Below are 20133 nucleotides of genomic sequence, written 5' to 3' on the forward strand. Positions count from 1 at the left end.
ATTTCATGGGCAGACCGCGCTAGTGACAGATGCGGTTAGACTGAGGCAGGGAATTACGCCTGAGGCATTGATATCAACTACTCCATCTTTTGTACATTCACGAATAATATTCAGCAGAGCAACCTATATCTACAGACGTTGTTTGGATAATTACTTCAGTCGTGCCTCGATTACCGCCGTGGGTACACCAGGCAATCGCCATACTTTGACCATTTGCAATCCCGAGCGATCGAGTAGGTTCGCCCAGTCTTTCTCGGTGCGTTCGATGCCGCCAAACGTCATCATGGTGTGGTCCATCCAGGCATGGAACATAGTCCCGCCTTCTGCGGGCACGATGAACTCGGTGATCAGCACTCGGGATTTTTCGCGATCCATGGCGCCCGCTAGGTTGGACAGGATCGTTCGCGCCTCGGGCTCATCGGGCCAGTCGTGCAGGCAGCGCCGGATGTAGTAGGCCAGAGCTCCTGCGGGAAGAGTAGAGATCAGCGAGGGGGGTGGGGAGCGGAGAAGAGTGAACTAAGGCAGCATACCCTTGACTGGTTGCGGATTGAAAAAGTCATGCCCCATTGCTTCGATGCCATGAGACTTGATTTCCTTCCCGTTATCCTCAATCACACTGGGCTTATCCTGGAGGATGAATCGGCCCTTGAGGCCTGGGAAGGTCTCCTTGATTTGCCGAGTGATGTGGCCGCGCCCACCACCGACGTCAACCAGGGTGACGGTGTCGTCGCTGGCGAGTTTGCCCAATTCCCTTCCGAAGGGGTAAAGGTCAACGGTCATTAGAGACGAATCCGCCCCCTGCATCGCATCGTTGAAGCGAGTAAACCGGTCTGGAAATTTGGAAATATGCTCAAACATCGTTTCACCCTGGCAGTTCATGGTCGTTGTGTATGGGTTGTTGTGCAAGGTGTACCGGTGCTTCCAGCCGTTCTGTTTCTGCCAATCGTAATTGCGGAGCATGCTGGGGATGAATTCATCGGCCCTAGAAGATGGATTTTAGCGGATATAGACACCATCGGAAGAGAATACCCATGCGCACATCATATTATACACGGCTTGCATCTGTGGCGCCAAATAAATCTCCGAGAAGGGCGTGTGGGCGTACTGCTCCTCTCCTGTTTCCCGGACAGGACCGACGGGGGTAACCGCCCGCATGAGTCGCACTGTTCACAGTCAGTTCGTGGGATTATCTTAGCGTAGGCGTGTCGGGTACAGTACCAATCAGTGCTTTATCCACACCGGTCTTCAAGGCAAGCTCGTCGGCTGAGATGCTCTTACCACCCGTCGGCATGGCTTGGAGTACTCCGCCTTCGAGCAAAGATCGAATCGCCCCCATCTTTGAGGCCTGTTTCCCGCATCATGGTCAGTATGACGGACGTGGGCTAGAACTAGGGTCAATGTCGGAAACCGAGCTCACATCCTCGAAGTTGGCAAAGACCATGTCCGCCGGGCCGCGGATAGTCTGAAGCAGGTTGTTTGCTTTGGCCATTAGGCTGTACCGTGCGTTAAAGTTGGCTGCATTTGATAACTCGGCTTGGTGCCTTTGCACCGCGAGGAGAACTCGATCGAGCTCATCTTGGAGGATGTCAACTGGTCCGATACTACCCATGATGTCACGATCAATACAGATGAAAAGGCTGCGCTCGCGTGCAGGACTTGAGGGGACACATCAGGACGTTTCACCTTTATACCTAGATCAAGCGCGGACCCAGTCTAGGTGCCTAAAAGAGGGGGCAGGGGCTTAGTTCCTCCCCGATCAACTCAGACTCGAAGGATGATCATACCGCAACGGAGGCAAATGAGGACCAAGTAGTCCATCCGTCTCCTGTCTGTGCGCTCGCGGTTCAAACACATTTTCGACCGGTGTGCCGTTTCTGATGGGCTCGTCAACGTCAACCCAGGCCCACTGCACCCCGGCTAAGTCACCGATTGCATCGATAGTGAGACTGGACGCGCAAGGAAACCGTGAATCCTTTTCCCCATTTGGGTTGGCGACGAACAACGCCGGGACAGTCCGCAAAGCTTCCCCGACGAATGCTGTTGGCTCGTTCAGTGTGTGGCTTGTGCGCACAATGTGACAATGGGGTTGTCCACTAAGCAATGAGCATCCCAGCCTTTTCGATACGATGACCCACCGTCTTGGCCAGTGGCCCCGATCGGACGGTTCCCCCTGTAGAGTTCAATAATTGGCCCACTACCCACAGGCAGAAGTCGGTTGAACTCTATGCGTTCCTGACATTTCGCCCCGCATGTCCGAACGCTCTGTGATCTGGTCTCTGCATGATGCGTCTACGGGTCGGAGGAGTACCCCGTACTCCATTATGCATTGGACTCCGTAATCCAACAAGTCTGGGCATTCGTGAAGAACCCCCCTGGTCAACTTTAGATCAAACCAGACTAAATCGGCAGGGGGGTGGATCCTGATTGATTATCATAGCCTACTTGGTTTAGTACCAGCTCGCCACAGCTGATCCAAAGACTTTATCACTTACTTCGTATACACCATGTCACGCTCGGACAAGCGGGGTCTCTCGCCAACATAGAATCAAGCAATATTCCTTCAGCATTCCCAAGGGAACGGCTGTTTGTCACAAAAATAGACATCTCACTGCACGTCGCGAGTCAGGGGAGACAGATGATAAACACGCCTCTCCCTTGCATTATTGAGCTGTCATACAAATAGTACCGACGCCACCTCGATTTGTCACGATGCTCACCCCCCAGAACGCCGACCACTCGAGCGCAGGAACTTTCGGGAAGAAGGCAATTTTCTGACTGGTTTTCGAGGGGGAGATGATGCGATATCAAATTTGAACGTGTCACCACCGAGTGTGGCCACTGGTCAGAGCTGCGTTTCGGGACAAATCTTCCACATCCGTTTGGACTAGAGACTTTGATGTAGGATATTCACGGATAGCATATGGTCTGCCCTCGATAGGTACGAACGCGGATTGAAAAAGCAAAGTCCAAGGACTATAGGAAGAATGGAGGCAATGCGGAGTAGATACAGAGCCATCCATGCTCATATAAGATTGCCTCTGGTCCACGGGATACCATCACCTACCTCCTATCTGAATCTCTGCAATCTGATTTGGGACTCTGATCATGGACTTGAGCAAAACCCCAGCAGCACCGCCCCCGCCGGGGGTGACCCCCAATTTCGACAATCCTGAGGGCTCTGAATATGAGATCTACTCGATCAGTATTGCCCTATGTATGACCGCGACTCTGACCTTGATGGGTCGCCTTTATACCCGTGCTGTGATATTGCGAGCAGTCGGTCTCGATGACTGTAAGTGCTGTCAGCGGTTGGATAGTCGGCACATGGGACTGACGTTGAGTTCGTCTAGGGTTATGTATTGGTGGCCAGATATGTGCCTGGATCTTCACAGTCCTGAGTATCATCAGTAAAGACCTCCGCCCTCTTCCATTGACACCACAAAAGCTGACTGAACTGTACCAGACATCAGAAACGGCTACGGGGTCCACATCTGGGACTTGCACCTAGACACGTTAACCCCCTTCAAGCAGTATGATCTCGTCGAAGAGGACATCTACGCCCTCGGGGTGTGGTTCGTCAAGACAGCCATCCTAGTCTTCTACCTGCGTCTCAGTCCCGAAAAGCGCTTCCGCCAAATCACCTATGGCATCATCGCCTTCGTCGCTATCTATACCCTGGTCAGCCTCCTCATCTTCACCCTGCCATGCCGACCCATCGCCGCTACCTGGGACGTCACCCTCTTGGCGGACGCCAAGTGCATCAACCAGTTTGATTTCGTCTATGCCAACGCGGCTTTCAATATCCTTTCGGACCTGATGGCCTTGGTCCTGCCCATCAGACTGTGCTGGAACTTGCAGGCCACCTTCAAGCAGAAGCTGCTGCTGATGTTCCTCTTCGCCATGGGTTCTTTGTAGGCTCTTCCCCGAGGCATCTCAGAAGTAGTAAACCCGTGGCTAACCCTCGTCGGTGATCACCCACAGCGCGTGCGTCGTCGCCATCATCCGAGTCGTGACAATGATGCCCTTTATCAACAGCAACGACTTCACCTGGTTCAAAGTGACCCTCGCCAAATGGTGGTACGTTCAGTCTCACGCATTCATCCCCCGTCCACTCTCACCCCACATCTCAAGATACATGCTAAACATCCCCTAGCATGGTCGAAATCAACGTCGGCATCATCTGCGCCTCGCTCCCCGCCCTCCGTCCCCTCCTCATCCGCACCCGCATTTTCAGCGCCCGAGATATGAGCGCCGAACCCGATAGCCGAGATCTCCCGAAGTCCTCGCGGAAGAAGGTCAGCCGGTCGTGGAACCATATCACCGAGCTGGACAGTCAGCGGACGCTGCAGGGTGGGCCGGAGGGGGATGTGGAGAGCGCTATCCCTCAGGACGGTGATAACTCTGAGTCTGACGGGGTAGACCGTACGATTGTCAAATCGACAGACTTAGAGGTGAGTTATGAGAAGGACAATCCGCCTCGAGTATAATAATTTCTTTTGTTCTTTTAAGCTCTGGTTCTTTCTGGTCTCTTAGGATGGGTCAATTTTATGGATCCTGCCGTTTTGAGTTCGGTTATATATATACTTATTAATCATCAATCATATTTAATTAATATTTGAATAGAATTGTTCCACTTCAATCCCAAAAGATACAGCCAGCTTAACTGTAATCATGCGAGTAGAAGTGATGGTCCAGAAAGTGTGAAGAAGAGACGAGGGATTTTCCACCAGGCCAGTCAGCCACGCGGGGTTTGTTCGTCTCCCTGTCCTTTTCCTCCATATAAGATGGAGAGCCCACCCTGGATTATTTCCCCTCTCTACGTCTGATCTTAATTTATTCTACTTGTGGATCACTCTGCTAGTCATGAAGCGTCATGCGTTATTATCTAAAAAAGACATAATCTGACAACAGTATCGGATCAGCTCGTCCGGTATCCTTGGACAACTCCTGCAGCTACTTGAGCATAAGTATAGCTACTCGTCGGTCGCTAAGATCGAGATGGACAGCAGTATCTGTCTAGTCACACAATACTGCATCGCATGGTGACTAGTTTCTCGAAGAGCAAACCGTCAACTCCAGTCGAATGCGCCCCGCAGTGCAGCAATGCCGACAACGGTCTAAGCCATTATCGTGTGTGCGCTCTCGTGGAGGCCAACAGGTGAATCCCGAGACGAGACTGATCCGAGTCTACTGTCTGGAATGGACCCGTTTAGTTTTCGACACCGATCTTGATCTTCTTTTCGGGAGGCGGGATGACCTTGTCCTCATCGGCTCCCTTGAGTGTCGGAAGAGCATCCACTGCGTCGGAGATGATCTTGAGCGCTTCCTGGATCTGTTCCTCCGTGATGACGAGTGGCGGGGCCAGACGGATGATGTTTTGGTGGGTGGGTTTGGCCTGGAGCGAGCATTAGCATCTGACGGTCTCCCCGCTCGAGGTCGAAATACGTACCAGCAGACCCTTCTCCTTGAGCAGCATGCAGAGGTCCCATGCGCTGTGACCACCCGTCTTGGATTCGTCGATGATGATGGCGTTGAGAAGACCCTTACCGCGCACCTTCTGGATCATGGGGTTCTTGATTGCCTCCAGTCCCTTCCGGAAGACATGACCCAGCGTTTCCGCCTTCTCCACCATGTTCTCCTCCCGAATGACCTCCAGGGCCCGGATGGCGACCGCGCATCCCAGTGGGTTGCCGCCATAGGTCGACCCGTGCGTACCGGGTTCGATGGTGAGCATGACGTCCTTGCGACCCAGCACGCAGGACACGGGGTACATGCCACCGGAGATGGCCTTGCCCAAGAGGACCATGTCCGGCTTGATGCCACTCCATTCATAGCAGAGGAGCTTGCCCGTGCGGGCAATCCCCGTCTGGATCTCATCGCAGATCAACAGCGCATTGTGCTTGTCACACAAGGCCCGAGCCTCCTTGAGGTAATCCTCGTCCGGCACAACGATGCCCGCCTCTCCCTGGATGGGCTCGACCAGGAAAGCCGCGATGTTGGGGCCCGCCTTCTCGAAGGCTTCGCGCAGCGCCGCCTTGTCGTTGTATGTGATGGGCTTGTCGGTTCCGGGAATGTTGCAGCCAATGCCGGGCAGGTAGGGACCGTAGTTCTCACGGGACTCGGGGTCGGAGGAGAGGGAGATGGCGGCGAACTGGACAAGACATACCAGGTTAGTGACTTGATCCCCCTTACATCAAATCATGATAACGCAATGATAATCAATGGGACATACCGTGCGACCATGGAAATTGTTCTCGGCACTGAGCACCACCGCTTGGTTCTCGGGAATACCCTTGACCTTGTACCCCCACTTGCGCGCGATCTTGATACCCGTCTCAACCGCCTCGGCTCCCGTGTTCATGGGCAAGACCATGTCGAATCCGAAGAACTCGGTGACAAACTGGGCAAACCGTGGGAAAACATCATTATAAAAGGCGCGCGAACTAAGGGTGACACGCGAGGCCTGATCGATGAGAGCCGCCAACAGCTTCGGGTGACAGTGACCCTGGTTGACGGCGGAATAGGCGGACAAGAAGTCGAGGTAGTGACGGCCCTCGGGGTCCCACACCGAGCTCCCTTGTGCCCGCGAGATCACCACCGGGAGGGGATGGTAGTTGTGCGCCGCATAGTCCTTCTCCACCTGGATGGCCTCCTGCGTGGATGGCACATGGTAAGCACTGAAGTCATGGGAGTGGCCGTTGGTAGACCCGTTGGTATTCTTGGACGCCATGATGGATGACTGAGGATTGGACTATGGATGAAGTCTTGATTGAACAATAGTGGAAAATAGGTGACTATTATACGAATGGGAAGAATGAGGAGAAAGGAGAAAGAGAAAGAGAAAGAGAGAGTGATGTAAGAGCAGTGGCGACAATTGAGGTTAAATAAAGTTGATAGGCCGGTGGAGCCTGAGGCCGTCTAGTTGATATCTGTCCAAATGACGCTGTTGTGGAGAAACAAAGGACGAAAAGGGACAGGAATGGAAGACAAAGAAAATGCGACTAGACCTCTAAGTGCAAGTCGATGCGCCGAATGCCCGCGATGTCTTCATCCACGTCGCGGTCGTTTCCACCATTGGTTGTGCTCGCATTTCGCATTACTCAATACCAAACACTAACTGCGCTTACTCCCGGCTAGAACTCTCTCTCCCTTCTTCATCCCCAGATTGATCTCGGTCGCGGTCGTTTTCCCCGCATTATTCTGGATTATTCTTATTATTTTTATTTATTTACCTCGGTCTATTGATGCTCTGTATTTACTTCCAGTTCCATCATTGATGGTCATTGACGAGCCGGTCTATTCTCTTTAAAAAGGGTCACCCCTATTAGTGCGGGGTATACGAACAGCTTCCCGATCGCGTCGCGGCGAGTATGTCGAGACCCCGTCGAACCAGGAGATCAGATCACCCTGTATCCGTGTCGTCATCGTCGGTGTCTGACTCCTCCGACCTGGATTCAATCTCTCCGTTGCCAACCGCATCATCCCTCAAATCGTCCGATTCCTTCGTGTCCGCAGCGTCATCGTCTACGGCCTCCAATGTCTTCCTCTTCCTCGTCGCGTTTCGTCTGCTGAACGCCCTCTCCGTCCGAACCTTCTTTCAACCCGATGAATTCTTTCAGTCCCTCGAACCTGCCTGGCAGATCGCGTTTGGAAAGGACCAGGGCGCGTGGATCACCTGGGTGAGTGGAAGGAAATCAAAACAAAGAGGCCGACCGCCCCACGATCGGGTTCGACCTCAATCGTTGTACTACTGGGATCGCTGATACATGACGTCGTGGTCCGTGGAACAGGAATGGAGGCATCAGCTAAGATCGTCCATCCATCCGCTGCTGTTTGCTGCTGTGTACAAGGTCGCCGATCTCCTCGCCCTCGCCCTTCGCCTTGCACCCGCAACACGTGCCGATTTGCTGGTGGCGGCGCCCAAGTGCGCTCAGGCCGTTTTCGCTGCTCTCGCCGATTGGTATACATGGAAGCTCGCTGGGTTGGTGTATGGTCGTCGCAGTCGTGAAGCCTGGGTTACGGTGGGCTTGACCTTTCCTACCCTCCGGGGTAATGCGATGACCTCGAGATTGATTGGATTTCTAGCTGGCTTTGACGGTCGTCAGTCCCTGGCAATGGTTCTGCTCCACCAGGACGCTGTCCAATTGTCTTGAAACCACGTTGACCGTGGTCGCGCTCAATTCGTGGCCCTGGAAGTGGTCGGTCGATAACGGTCCCCACGATTATGGTTCGCATGCTGGAAGGTATGAAACAAGGATCCTTTCTCGGAAAAATAGCGAACCGCTAGGACTGACCAAAGAACGCGTGTAGTCTGCGCCGCTGCCTCTGGCTGGCCGCATTGGCCTGTATCCTGCGTCCGACCAACGTTTTGGTCTGGATGACCCTGGCCAGCGTCGCGTGGTTCCGGAGTACGTGGACCGGACGGAAAGTCCTCACGCGGGTGGCGCTGCTGTGCGGGTGGGTCACCTCCCAACAACTTGGATGTTTCATGGAGCTAACGTCTTCACAGGTCGAGCACCCTCGCTCTGTCGGCGGTCGTGGATCGTCTCTTCTACGGAGTGTGGACCTTTCCACCCCTCAAGTTCCTGTACTTCAACGTGGCGCAGTCGTTGGCGGTCTTCTACGGGAGGAATGACTGGCACTATTATGCCTCGCAGGGCTTCCCGCTCCTTTTGACCACAGCGCTGCCCTTCGCGGCTGTCGGCCTGTATCGTGCCCTGAGACCGTCCGCCGCCACCGGATCGCTACGGACCATGCAGGTGCAACTGGCTGCGATATGCTTGGTGATGCCGCTGGCGCTGTCCCTGATTTCCCACAAGGAAGTTCGGTTCATCTACCCCTTGCTCCCGGCGCTGCATGTTCTGGCTGCACCCCCCCTCGTGACCTTCTTTGCGCCCGCGGTATCCCGATCCCATGCGGCCTACACGCCGAGACGGCTGACTTTGATGTTTCTTTTGCTGGCGAACGTGGCCATCGCGTTGTACACCACCCTCTATCACGCCTCGGGGACTCTCAGCGTCCTGTCCTATCTTCGGGAACAGCAGCAAGCGCACGCTTCCGTTGACAAGTCGGAGTCGGCTGCGAAATCGGGGACCGGCATCAGCGCAGGATTCCTCATGCCCTGCCATAGCACGCCCTGGCGCTCTCATCTAGTCCACCCGAACATTCACGCGTGGGCGCTGTCCTGCGAGCCGCCGGTCGGCCTGGACGAGGCCCAGAAAGCAATTTACGTGGACGAGGCGGACCAGTTCTACGACGATGCGAGTCAGTTCTTGCACAACCATATGGGCGGTGGACTCCGCCATGTACCCCGCCGACCATCCTACCAGGACTCCCGGCCGTCTGCAGCCTCGCCCACGGTCCACGACTGGCCGGACTACCTCGTCTTCTTCGCCCAGCTAGAACCGACGCTGAAGTCGACCCTTCGGAGCTCCTCGTACGGCGAATGCTGGCGCACCTTCAACACGGCCTGGCACGATGACTGGCGCCGTCGGGGGGACATTGTCGTGTGGTGTCTGGACCCCGCGGAGCAGCAGGCCTGGCGGTTCCAGACGCACCAGCGCGAACTCGAAGCGCGCGACCGCCAGTTCGACCGCGTGGTGAAGAATTTCCAGCGCGAGGCCCACGCACTGCGAAAGCAGTCGTCCACGAGCCGGTGGGCGCTGCCCCGGCCCTCCATGCCCCGCGTCTCGTGGCCGCCCGTGTGGCCGTGGAGCCAGCCGAGGCGGAAGACCTGGCTGGGCATCGAGCTGCCCGAGTCACGGTGGACTAGCAGCCCCTCTGGGGTTTGGGACTGGGCCAAGGTCTGGAGGAAAAAGGCCAAGAAGGCTGTGGATCGAAAGTTATGGGCTTGACATGTCTTTCCCTAATTTCGTTTCTTTCGTCTCTTGTTTTGATACTGCCTTTTATTTGATTGATTCGTCCGGAATATCTCGTTTGCGCGTTTGGCGATTTGCTTGACCAGCGTTTCAGCTGAGGTGCGCCCACAGGTTGGATCTATCTGTATGTACATGTATGGTATTTTTGGTACTTGCAATTGCCGGTGCAGTGATACTTATGAAACAGGACGAAGGGAAGAAATTGTCCTGAAGTCTATCCTTTCCATTGGAACCTACAGTATAACCAAGTGGCCTAGGGCAACGATATATCCAATATACTACGGAGTACTCCAGCATCAATCATTACCTACCAGCCCCAAACTGATAATCAGATGTCAACTGCTGTGATGCAGAAATGGAGGACATTGCACACATGATTTATTAAGAATAACATTCTGTTTGAAGCAGATTTCGTCCCAAGTGGATGATAACTCGATTGTTGTTGCATGCCTCCACGTGACCTTATCATGTCACTTCTCCAACTTCATCAACCTCACTAACCTGGGAATCTATCTTGACTCATCCATTTTCGTCCAACCCCACATCAATCCTTTTGTTTCTACAGTCGATTCATTCATGACTTTGTCCGCCCCCCACTCGAAGCGGGGATATTACCCCGGTATGCGGTGATGTCATGGACTTGATCCAAACACAATGGCCACTGAATGACGTCCGAACCAGAGATTTTGTGACCCTAACAAAGGCAATTGATATCTAGTGACACCACGACTACGCCAGGTCCACGTGGGTGCTTCCCCGGGCGACTGCATTGTTTGCCTTGATTGGATTCTTCCACCGGGATTGTCTGGAAGATGAACACTGCCGAATCTTAGAGCTCTCCTTTGTTCCATGGGCCCGCCAATCTGGTCCGCGAATGACGAGTAGACCTCATTAACTACGATGATACAGCATGACCTATCAGTTCGCTAACTCGTGATGTCAGGATTGCACAGTGTTCCGGCAGAATATGCCATCGTAATAATGACCCTTGGCGGACTTAGCCGGGAGTTTCATATATCTTGCGTTCCGCAGCGCTTTCATCCCTGCTGTTCCTCTGGTAGAGTATCGTCTCTAATGATACAGCATGTCTAAATCCTACACAGATAGCGGAGGGGGCTCTCGATCGCTCCCTACGCTTCGGGAGATGGTCGATACCGTCTCCCTTGAATGTCCCGCCAGGCTCGGGATATCCGCCAAGGAGCTTCAGGCCAAGTCTCCGACTATTGATGACTTCTTCGACGCCATTGCCGCCGAAAGGCTGCGGCGCATGCCTGCCGATGGTAGTCGATTAGATGGCGCGCTATGTCGCGCGTCTCGTCTGGCCTTCGCCGTGGGCTCCCTGCGAGACTCCGTCGTCTCGTTCATGAGCGGGGCCGACGAAGCTACCTCCATGATCTGGGGTGCAACTCTACTCCTGCTCGAGGTGAGTCGTGGGGATGATAAGATCGTCCTGGCCTTCTCACAATCCCATCCCGGACTAATGTGTTATGTCATAGGGAGGCATTGAGCATGTCGATACCCTGGATAGTGTCTTCGGCCAGTACGGTCGAGTGACCTTGGGCATCTCCCTGCTTCTGCAGCAGGAGTCCTACTTCCAAACCTCTCGTGCGCTCCAGCAGGAGGTTGCCTTGATCTATGCCCATTTGCTTCAACTCGTGGTTCATGTCGCGATGGAAACCCGTCAGGGTGCGCGCACCCAGAACTGGTCGGTCATGGGAGAAGCGGTCAACACCAACTTCTTCCGCTACTTCAACAACTTCGCTGCCCACTGGCGCAAGATGTCCAGCCTCGTCCTAGAGTCTGACACCACGCATACCCCTGCAATCGAGCTAGAATCGATCTATCAGTTCCTCGAGCTACAGGACCGTCCACTACAAACTCTGCTGGAGGGTAACGGCCACTCCCTGGTGGACGGCTCATTCGCCTGGTTCGACCCTCATCTGACCACTTTCGCCCTGGGCCGCCGCAACCTGATGCTGGTCTCCGGCAATCCCGGAAGCGGAAAGAGTGCGCTGGCTCAGTGGACGACGGAAAAGCTGCAAGTCTCGTCGGAGTTCGACATCTGGAACGCCATCGGCGTGTCGATCCGTTCCGATGTCCCCATTACCACGTTGACCCTGAGTACTCTCAAGAGTGTCTTGGTCCAGATGCTGGATCGCTGTGCCAGTAACCGCATGGCCCAAGAGTCGATCATCTCCGAAGTTGCCACTGCGGTCAACTTGGCCGTCCGCGGAGCCTCCGATGCTCAGGTAGAGGAGCAGCTCTGGGTCGCCGTCAAGGCCGCGATGCGGTCCAACGTCCATTTCATGCTTGTAGTGGATGGGATTGACCAGCTCAAGCACGCAGACTCAACCGTGTCGACCTTTTTGCAGCAGCTGCAAAGCACCGTGTCGCAACGGAACGTCCCGTCCAAGCTCATCGTCTTCAGCCGCCCGCTGCCTGCCTCCCAGCTGCCCGCTCGGGACACCAGTACGATGGAACAGATCGTGATGGACCCGGCAACCACCCAGAATGACCTCCTCACGCACATGGGCGACATGATGGCATCCGACGCGGCTTTCTCGGGGCTAGATTCCTCCCAGCGGGAGTCGCTGGCCGCCGCTGTGGTTCCCCGTGCGCAGGGTTGTTTTGTCTGGGCGCAGATGGCCATCGAGGCTGTGCGCCACGAGAACACTTTCAACGAGATGTTCTCGACTCTCCAAAAAGCCCCGAACACGCTGGGTGAGCTGATCGATAGCCACATTCGCAACACTAGCTTGAACCGTACCGGGACGAGTTCCTTGCTGTCCTGGCTGGCCGCAGCCGAACGGCCCCTCCGTGTTCAGGAAGTCGAGCAGTTGCTTGCAGTCGATGAGCACACATACAGAGTGGGCCCTCGCCCATCCAGAATCGACCGAGACGTTTTCCTGCCTTTGTCTCGCTTGGTCGCTGTGCGGGACGGCTTTGTCGGTTTCCGTCACCCCATGATCCGGGAGCATATTCAGGCGCGCGCTCAGATGCACCAGCACGTCCCATTCAACTTGACCGATGGCCATTACAGTCTCTTACTCCACTGCCTCGCCTGGGTCCGTTGGTCCGTGCCGGAGGAACCGGAAGTTGCCTGGGATAAGCTCAACATCATGGCTCGTGATCGCTACCTGGACGCCTATGTGCTCCTCGAGTATACCTCCCGGTACTGGCTGTCGCACATGCTGGCCTCGCCCGTGGCATCCACCTCGCGCGAGTTCAACTTCACAAACGCGTTCCGGCGTGCCATGCCGGAGTCAGCGCTCTTTGCCCGAATCGAGCTGACCAACAAAGAGTCGCAGTTTAGCCGCTCGAGTATCGTCGAACTCTACCGCCTGTCGGTTGCCGTGCGCCGCGGCGTGCTCGGTGCCGACTCGCCTGCCCTGCTCCAGAGCTTGATCCTCAGCGCGCGTGCTGCCGATCTCGCCAAGACATCCTGGGCAAATGACCACCTTTTCGAGGCGTGGACCCGCAGCCGCAAATTGCTGGGCAATACCAATGCAATCACCCAATCTCTGGAGCAGATGCTGGTGGCCACCCCGGAAGGCCGAGGCAAGGCTGACCGGACTGCCGGTCTCAGGAGCGATGCCCTCCGTGATATGATCTTTGCCAACTGGGACTCTTCTGATATCAGCTTCGCGCAGCGGCTGCAGTATCTCGACCGACTGGTGAAGACCTATCAGGAGGATAACGAGCACGAAGCTGCGTACCAATCGTCCCGGAGGTTCTACAAGCAGACCCAGAGCACCTATGGCCCCCATTCTTCTGAAACGATGCAGGCGGCCAATTTCTTGACGGAACACTTCACCATCGAGCCCCCAGACGAGCTGGCAATTGATCTGGCGCAAACCAAGTACGAGACCATGTTGCGTTCTATGGACGCCTCGGATCCTCGCCGGATTGCCTACGCCATTGCCCTGGCTCAGATGTACGAGGATAATAAACAAGCCTCCAAGGCTGATTCCGTGCTCTCCCGTCTCTGGTCTGGAGTGTCTGCGCGCGAGCTCGACACCAGCGCCACTTGGGACCAGAAGACCAGGGTGGCCTTCTACTACTCGCAGTTCTTGCGCCGTCAAGATCGCCCCACCGAGGCCACTGCTGTTCTGCGGGAGCTTTCCGCCGACCTTGAAGCTGACGGCGGCGTTCGGTCTTCGGAAATGGTCCAGCGTGCCGAAGAGCTACGCGAAGAGGCGCGCCAGATGCGTATGGACGACATGGAGCGGGCGCTTTCCCTTCAGATCTGGAAATACTATCAGTCTAGTGGCCAGGTGTACTCGACGGAGGCGGTTGCTCTGGCCGAGTATCTGGCCAAGGACGTCATCTCCAGCAAGGGAACCGTCCCCAACATCAATGCTTTGTCCGCGGAGGAGAGAGACCTTCTGCCGGCTTGGATCGACTCCATCGCATCGGCGGGCAATGACCAACAGACGGTGTCACTCATGGGTCTCTGCCATCAGTTGGCAAATCTGCACATCCGCAGCGAAGAATGGCTCGAGGGCAGTGAGACTGCGCTCTCCGTGCTGAAGCACGTTTGGCCCTCGGTCGAGGATCCTCACTCCAAGGCCAGATTCCCCTCGGACCAGGCGCCGCTGATCGCCACTCTCGCGCTGGATCATGGCTACTGCCTGTTCCGCCAGCTGAATGTGCCTACCGCGACGAATGTCTACGGCAATGCGTTTAAGGCGTCTATCACCGCCGACCAAGTGGCGGTACCGTCCGTCACCGCTGTCGTCAAGTCGGTCGTCGAGTTCTACGAGACGACCTTCCAGTTCGATAAGGCCTTAGTGCTGCTGCACCAGGTCAGCGAATTCTTCGCCTCCCGGCTCGGCGAGAACGACAAGCACACGATCGACAGTCGGTACTACGAAGCTGACCTGGCTTTGCGACTCAACCGCCGCGAAGAAGCAAGCGACAGCTACCGCCATATCTATCGCGCTTGCATCCGTGACGGCAAGGTCACTACGTCCGGTGTGCGGGCTGCTGTTGCTCTGGTTACCCTATACGAGCAAGACAAGCAGTACGACGCTGCTCTGCAGGTCTATCGTCATCTATGGCCCACACTGGTGCGTTTTGACGAGAAGGATGGGTACGACCGTGCTCTGCTCGAGGGTCTGCTCCCCAAGACCTACACCGGTTACATGTCGATTTTGGGTCAGATGGACCAGCAGACAGCATATAACGAACGCTATCAGATCGCCTCGCAACAACAGCAGTTGTGCCGCAAGCTGTACGGGCCTACCAACAGTCGCACGCGCGACGCCACCCTGAGCCTTGCTGCGCTTTGTGCGAACAGCGACCGCCATACCACTGAAGCCATCAATCTGTACCATCAAGTCCTGCGGACCCCTGAATGGGTGTCTTCTAGCGAGGCATCGCACGATCTGCCCGACATGGCCGAGCCTCTACCGATCAGTATCAAACACCAGATGGCTCAGCTGTATCTCCGCCAGAAGGAGACCAGCCCGGAGGCTCGCGAGCTGTACCTGGAAGAGCTAGCCCTAGCCAAGCAGCAACAAGGCCTGTCCGCTCCTGCTACGCTGCTCTGGTTGCGTGAGCTTGCCATGATGTATGTGTCTGAGGACACGACGTCGTCCCGTCGCCAGGGTTGCAACTTGCTGCAGACTCACGTCGACGAGATTGTCCACGTCACGGCGAACCGAGAGACTCTCATTGACCGGGCGCACCGCCTCGCCGAGATCTACTTGGAATGCGGACTCATTGACGAAGGCAACACCTTGATCAACGAGATGCACCAGCACGTGATCCACGACACTCCAGTGTCTCAGCGACAGGCCCTGAACGAATACCGACCTGCCGTGTTCGTGGCCAGCTTCGAAGAGGTCTTCGGCAAGCGCCGCACCTTCAGCCAGATCATGGCTGACCTGTCGCGCGAAGGCCAGGTCTACAACACGTTCCAGCAGAGCCTGTCCAGCCACGACCTGATGTCGACGCTTGCAGCAGGCGAGAAACTGCACCGCCTGCAGACGGACCAGAAGCGTTCCATGGCCGCCCAGACCACGCAGGACAAACTGTACGAATACTTCTGCAACAATCTGTCAGTGTCGCAATCTCTGCGCAGCAAGCAAGTCATCCGCCATTTCTACGACATCTGCCGCCGTGAGTCCTTGCACGAGGACTACAACATCAACATTGTCACGAAGACCACGGGCTTTGTGCGGGATCTGTGCGACAGCTCTCGCTTCCAGGAGGCAGCCGATGTGACGAGCGTGTTCCACTCGTTCGTGCACCTGACGGATGGTCTGAAGAGCACAGAGAGCATCTTTACCTCCATCAAGATTTGTCTGTATCTGAACGGATACCAGACCAGCAAGTGCTCGAACGAGAGGACTGCCAAGAACATGTCTATGGAGTCGAAGATGCTTCTGCAGGAGATCATGTCCAATGCCAACGAGCTATCGCTGGAGTTCTCTGAACTGCCGTTTGACGAACTCAACGATGTCATTACGGTGTTGGGTGAACACGAGATGTTCGAAGACCTCGAGGTATGTTCCCATCTTTCCCCAACCACCCCCACCATCACCCGACTAACAAGCAACAGGTTATCCTCACCGACCTGTGGACCTCGCGGATGGTCCAAAAGACCTGGTCCCTCCCAGTCGTGGTGTGGATCGGCCGCCGTCTCGTAGAAACCCGCTTCTGCCGCGGCAACGTCGCCTCAGCCACACAGCTGGGCAAAGACATCTGCTACAACCTGCGCCAAGTCTGGGGCAACTGCGACCCCGTCACACTGGAGATGTCCAAGCTGCTGTCCGGCCTGTACAACGCCTCGGGCAACTACCTTGCCGCCGCAGCACTGCACGAGTCGGCCCTAGCGGAGCTGCTCAACAGCGACGCAGACGACCATCAAGCTGCCGTCACTGCCGTCACGCAGCACCTCGAGCTCCTGCAGCACACGCAGGCACGTCTGTCCCGACAAGGCCAGAGCGCCGCCGTGGACGCCCAAGCAGCCGAAGACCGCGTCAAGCTGGTCGCCACCAAGTTCGGCATCTCGTCGTCCAAGCTCATCGCAGCCGTCGACTCCAACAAAGACGTCGGAATGTGGCAGCGTCCGCGCCGCTTCAGCCTCGACGTGGAGGATCCCTCCGCGCACCAGAACCACCTGCGGCGGTCGAGTGGAGCCGCCTTGTTGAATGGAAATGCAGGCGGCGCGAAGCGCGTGTCTATCACGGCGCTATAATATTGTCTTAGTGTAATCTTTGGTTTTGATATCTAATTGTCGTTTTGAGTGTAATTATTGTACCTATCTAATGGTATGCGGCGGAGGAAATTGATAGGGATGGTATATATATATAGCTAAATGAATGTTTTATTGTGATTTTACATATGGGGTGGGAGATTTTGTAGTGTATGATACTGTCGCATGCCAGACATTTGATATATTTTTGTATCCAAAACGTGTCAACCATCAGACACGAGTAAATCACAGATCGAGGCGTACACTCAAGTACAACAAGAGAAAGAAAAGTTGAGCTGGGGAGAAAAAAAAAAGTACGTTTGCACGATATATATATTCCGAAAATAGACAAAGTAAATCCGGTTACAATGCTGAACGAACATTCTCCATGCTTATAAACGTCTTGTTGCAGGGGATCACGACTCGGCTACAAAAGATACATATTTCACGAGACACTTGTCTATCACATTGAAATAACCCTATATCCAGTGCAATGACCTATCAGCTTAGGCGTCCTTCTTCCCAAACAGATCCTTCTCGACCATGGAGCGACAGATGGGGTGGTAGAAGTCCTTGTTCTTTTCGAACGTCTCGGCTGCGAGCTTGGGGTCGACGCGCGAGAGGTTGCGGTACCTGGTGTGATTCGTTAGTTTGTTTCCTAAAACAGATATAGTCTAGGGACGGATTAAGGGTGTAGTATAGTATAACGTACAGAGGTCGCACGAATTTCATGCGTCCAATCCGACCGAGCAGGTCCGCGGCGGGAGCAAGCACGCTCTTGTCTCCGGCTTTCAAGCCAACTTGGCAGTACAGGTTTGCGACTTCGATGTTTTTCGTCGTGGTGAGGCCGTAGACTTCGCCCATGAGCTTGGATAGCTCTGGGGAGAGGGGCTTCGGCGCGGTGAGGAACTGCTCCAGGAAGACGACGATCTGGTTGGCGGTTAGGCCTTCGATGTCGCTGGGCTGGGGCTTGAAGGATGATCCTGGCAGAGACTCCCATTGCTTGGCGAGCTTGTAGACGACGTCTACGAGGGAGGTGTCGAATTGAGGCTTGGGTGGGAGACCCGGGGCGTAGAACCATTTGTCCCAGTCGAGCTCGGTGAGGAGCTTGGAGGCTTCGGTGTCGGATTGGAAGAATTCGAGGATCGTGGCTTTGAATTCGTATGAGTCCAGGGATTTTCCCTTGAAGGTTGTGAAGTACTATATGGTATTAGTTTGATTCGAGACGAGAAAGAGGGAAGAACTCACGTGGGGAATAAACTGGTCGAACTTCTGCTTCCCGACCAAGGTCTCCAGGTGGTACAGGAAGTTGAACCCCTTCTCGTAGGGGATGCTCGAGAACGCATCATCGGGATCCTTGCCTTTCAGGTCGGTTATCAGTTGGGTGAACTCGTGGTCGGCGCCATAATGGTCCACCGAGTCTGCGAGCGCCTTCCAGCCGATGATGGCAGAGAAATGCCGATAGGCCTCGCCATGTCTGCACAGTTAGTGGTTGATTTCAAGCCCATGGTGATCCTACTCACACTGCCGCCAATATCTAGTACTCGTCAGTTTTAGTATTCCCGGCATTGAAAAGAATACGTACCCGTCGCTCCAGGTAGGTGGTCCAGCCCTCGTTCAGCCAAAAATGCTCCCACGAAGCATTGGTCACGAGGTTTCCACTCCAGCTGTGGGCCAGTTCGTGAGCAATGACGTCCACATTCTCTCGGTCCTAGTCCGTGTCAGATTTATAGTCATCGTCTGCGACAACAGGTAATATACCTTGGAGATGATGCTAGGCGTGGCAAAGGTGAAGATTGGGTTCTCCATCCCTCCGTAGGGAAAGCTAGGAGGAAGGATCAAGACATTGTATTCACCCCAGACATATGGATAGACAATTTTCTAAGAGAGTCAGCGAGTCCCGCCAAACAGTCGATCTGACGCACCTCAATCGCATTGATGAACTTTTCCGTGTCCGCCTCGAGCTCCCACTGGCACTCTTGTAATTTGTCGGGGCTGGTAGCGACGACGCTGCGCGGCCCAATGGAGGCTTCCGAGATATCCCTTGATGGACAAGTTAGCAAAGCCTATTAACCTAGAGGAACAGCAACTTACCCACTAGCCAACGCGAACAGGTAGCTCGGAATCGGAACCTTCTGGTGGAACTGGTACACGCTCTTCCCCTCAGAGCCACTCGATGGCTTGCGAACGGGCAATCCGCTGGCAATCACCGGAAGGGGGGAGGTGATGTTGAAGTCCAGTGTGCTCTTGACGTCCGGCGTATCCTGGCAAGGGAAAATCGACCGGGCGTGAATCGCCTGGCACTGAGAAACTGCAGACCGTCAACGCTGCCCCAGCTTCAGGCGAGGTCACATGACATACACATATAGGGGTGCTTGCGGTTGGATGTCTGCGCGGGAGTCAACCACTGCAGTGCCGTGCACTTGTCCGTGGTCTTGACAGAGATCTAGTCGCATGTTAGCTGTGTGTATAGACACCCGACGCGATAGCCATACATCGACATCAACAGACTCGTCAAGCTTCACGCCCTGATCCAGCTTAATCTTCAAAGCAGTCCCATACGGTTCCATACGCGGCAGAAGCTCCCAAGTCGAGGGCTTGCCGTCGACCTTGACGTCGCCGACATCCAGGTAGCTCGTGTCGAAGATGATTTCCGTGGACGACGCGTCGGTGATCGACCGGAGCTTGTGGATCACATTTCCAGCAAGCTTTCTCTGCTCGAAGAGAATGTCAAAATTCGCGGTAATATGGGTTGATCGCCAGTTGTTGTAGTTGCTCAGGGTGTTGGGATCCCTGGGGGTATTGATCGTCGTGGCCATCGTGCGTCTGTGGACCGTCCACCGAAACTGAATCGAAGCTGACTTGGGGCCAATGCCGAACGTAGGCAGGTAGGAACTGCAAGTCAATCGAGAGAGGAGGACCCGACTCATCAGGTGGGGTTCTCTTAACTGATAAGGAGAGGGGGAGGGGGGGGCTTTGAATTCGGGCGCAGATGAGGGGAGAAGAGCGATGTGGGATGGTTTGTTTTGGGTCTAACGTTACATGCGGAGGAGC

The 20133-nt window shown here is 55.1% G+C and overlaps 6 protein-coding genes across 6 annotated transcripts; 3 read left to right on the forward strand and 3 right to left on the reverse strand.

Moving 5' to 3' along the window:
• Nucleotides 1–77: 77 nt before the first annotated feature.
• BDW47DRAFT_60046 (O-methyltransferase) lies at nucleotides 78–1711 on the reverse strand. The gene is made up of 5 exons (XM_024819396.1): nucleotides 1418–1711; nucleotides 1219–1345; nucleotides 1040–1163; nucleotides 531–982; nucleotides 78–464 (listed from the first exon to the last, which is right to left on the reverse strand). The coding sequence occupies exons 1-5, from the start codon at nucleotides 1607–1609 to the stop codon at nucleotides 151–153; spliced, it is 1209 nt and encodes a 402-aa protein (XP_024669681.1). The 5' UTR covers nucleotides 1610–1711; the 3' UTR covers nucleotides 78–150.
• Nucleotides 1712–2501: 790 nt separating this feature from the next.
• On the forward strand, nucleotides 2502–4488 carry BDW47DRAFT_109952 (uncharacterized protein; the record flags this gene model as incomplete). The annotated part of the gene is made up of 5 exons (XM_024813599.1): nucleotides 2502–3292; nucleotides 3351–3407; nucleotides 3464–3911; nucleotides 3982–4077; nucleotides 4154–4488. Exons 1-5 carry the CDS (start codon nucleotides 3106–3108, stop codon nucleotides 4485–4487), a joined length of 1122 nt encoding a protein of 373 aa, XP_024669682.1. The 5' UTR covers nucleotides 2502–3105.
• A 721-nt stretch (nucleotides 4489–5209) lies between these two features.
• Nucleotides 5210–6730, reverse strand: car2 (ornithine-oxo-acid transaminase; the record flags this gene model as incomplete). Its single annotated transcript, XM_024815337.1, has 3 exons — nucleotides 5210–5395; nucleotides 5450–6151; nucleotides 6233–6730. 3 exons carry the CDS (start codon nucleotides 6728–6730, stop codon nucleotides 5210–5212), a joined length of 1386 nt encoding a protein of 461 aa, XP_024669683.1.
• A 399-nt stretch (nucleotides 6731–7129) lies between these two features.
• On the forward strand, nucleotides 7130–10309 carry gpi10 (putative glycosylphosphatidylinositol-alpha 1,2 mannosyltransferase). The gene is made up of 5 exons (XM_024819397.1): nucleotides 7130–7679; nucleotides 7791–8021; nucleotides 8086–8243; nucleotides 8311–8457; nucleotides 8510–10309. Exons 1-5 carry the CDS (start codon nucleotides 7371–7373, stop codon nucleotides 9852–9854), a joined length of 2190 nt encoding a protein of 729 aa, XP_024669684.1. The 5' UTR covers nucleotides 7130–7370; the 3' UTR covers nucleotides 9855–10309.
• Nucleotides 10310–10811: 502 nt separating this feature from the next.
• BDW47DRAFT_60150 (NACHT domain protein) lies at nucleotides 10812–17161 on the forward strand. The gene is made up of 3 exons (XM_024819398.1): nucleotides 10812–11301; nucleotides 11375–16387; nucleotides 16444–17161. Exons 1-3 carry the CDS (start codon nucleotides 10963–10965, stop codon nucleotides 17080–17082), a joined length of 5991 nt encoding a protein of 1996 aa, XP_024669685.1. The 5' UTR covers nucleotides 10812–10962; the 3' UTR covers nucleotides 17083–17161.
• A 151-nt stretch (nucleotides 17162–17312) lies between these two features.
• BDW47DRAFT_109961 (bifunctional aminopeptidase/epoxide hydrolase) lies at nucleotides 17313–20086 on the reverse strand. The gene is made up of 10 exons (XM_024813600.1): nucleotides 19575–20086; nucleotides 19441–19525; nucleotides 19174–19390; nucleotides 19005–19122; nucleotides 18841–18960; nucleotides 18665–18790; nucleotides 18603–18616; nucleotides 18328–18556; nucleotides 17792–18279; nucleotides 17313–17712 (listed from the first exon to the last, which is right to left on the reverse strand). Exons 1-10 carry the CDS (start codon nucleotides 20007–20009, stop codon nucleotides 17586–17588), a joined length of 1959 nt encoding a protein of 652 aa, XP_024669686.1. The 5' UTR covers nucleotides 20010–20086; the 3' UTR covers nucleotides 17313–17585.
• Between the last annotated feature and the right edge of the window lie 47 nt (nucleotides 20087–20133).

The sequence above is a fragment of the Aspergillus candidus genome (assembly GCF_002847045.1).
Source record: "Aspergillus candidus strain CBS 102.13 unplaced genomic scaffold BDW47scaffold_43, whole genome shotgun sequence".
NCBI classification, from domain to species: Eukaryota; Fungi; Ascomycota; class Eurotiomycetes; order Eurotiales; family Aspergillaceae; genus Aspergillus; species Aspergillus candidus.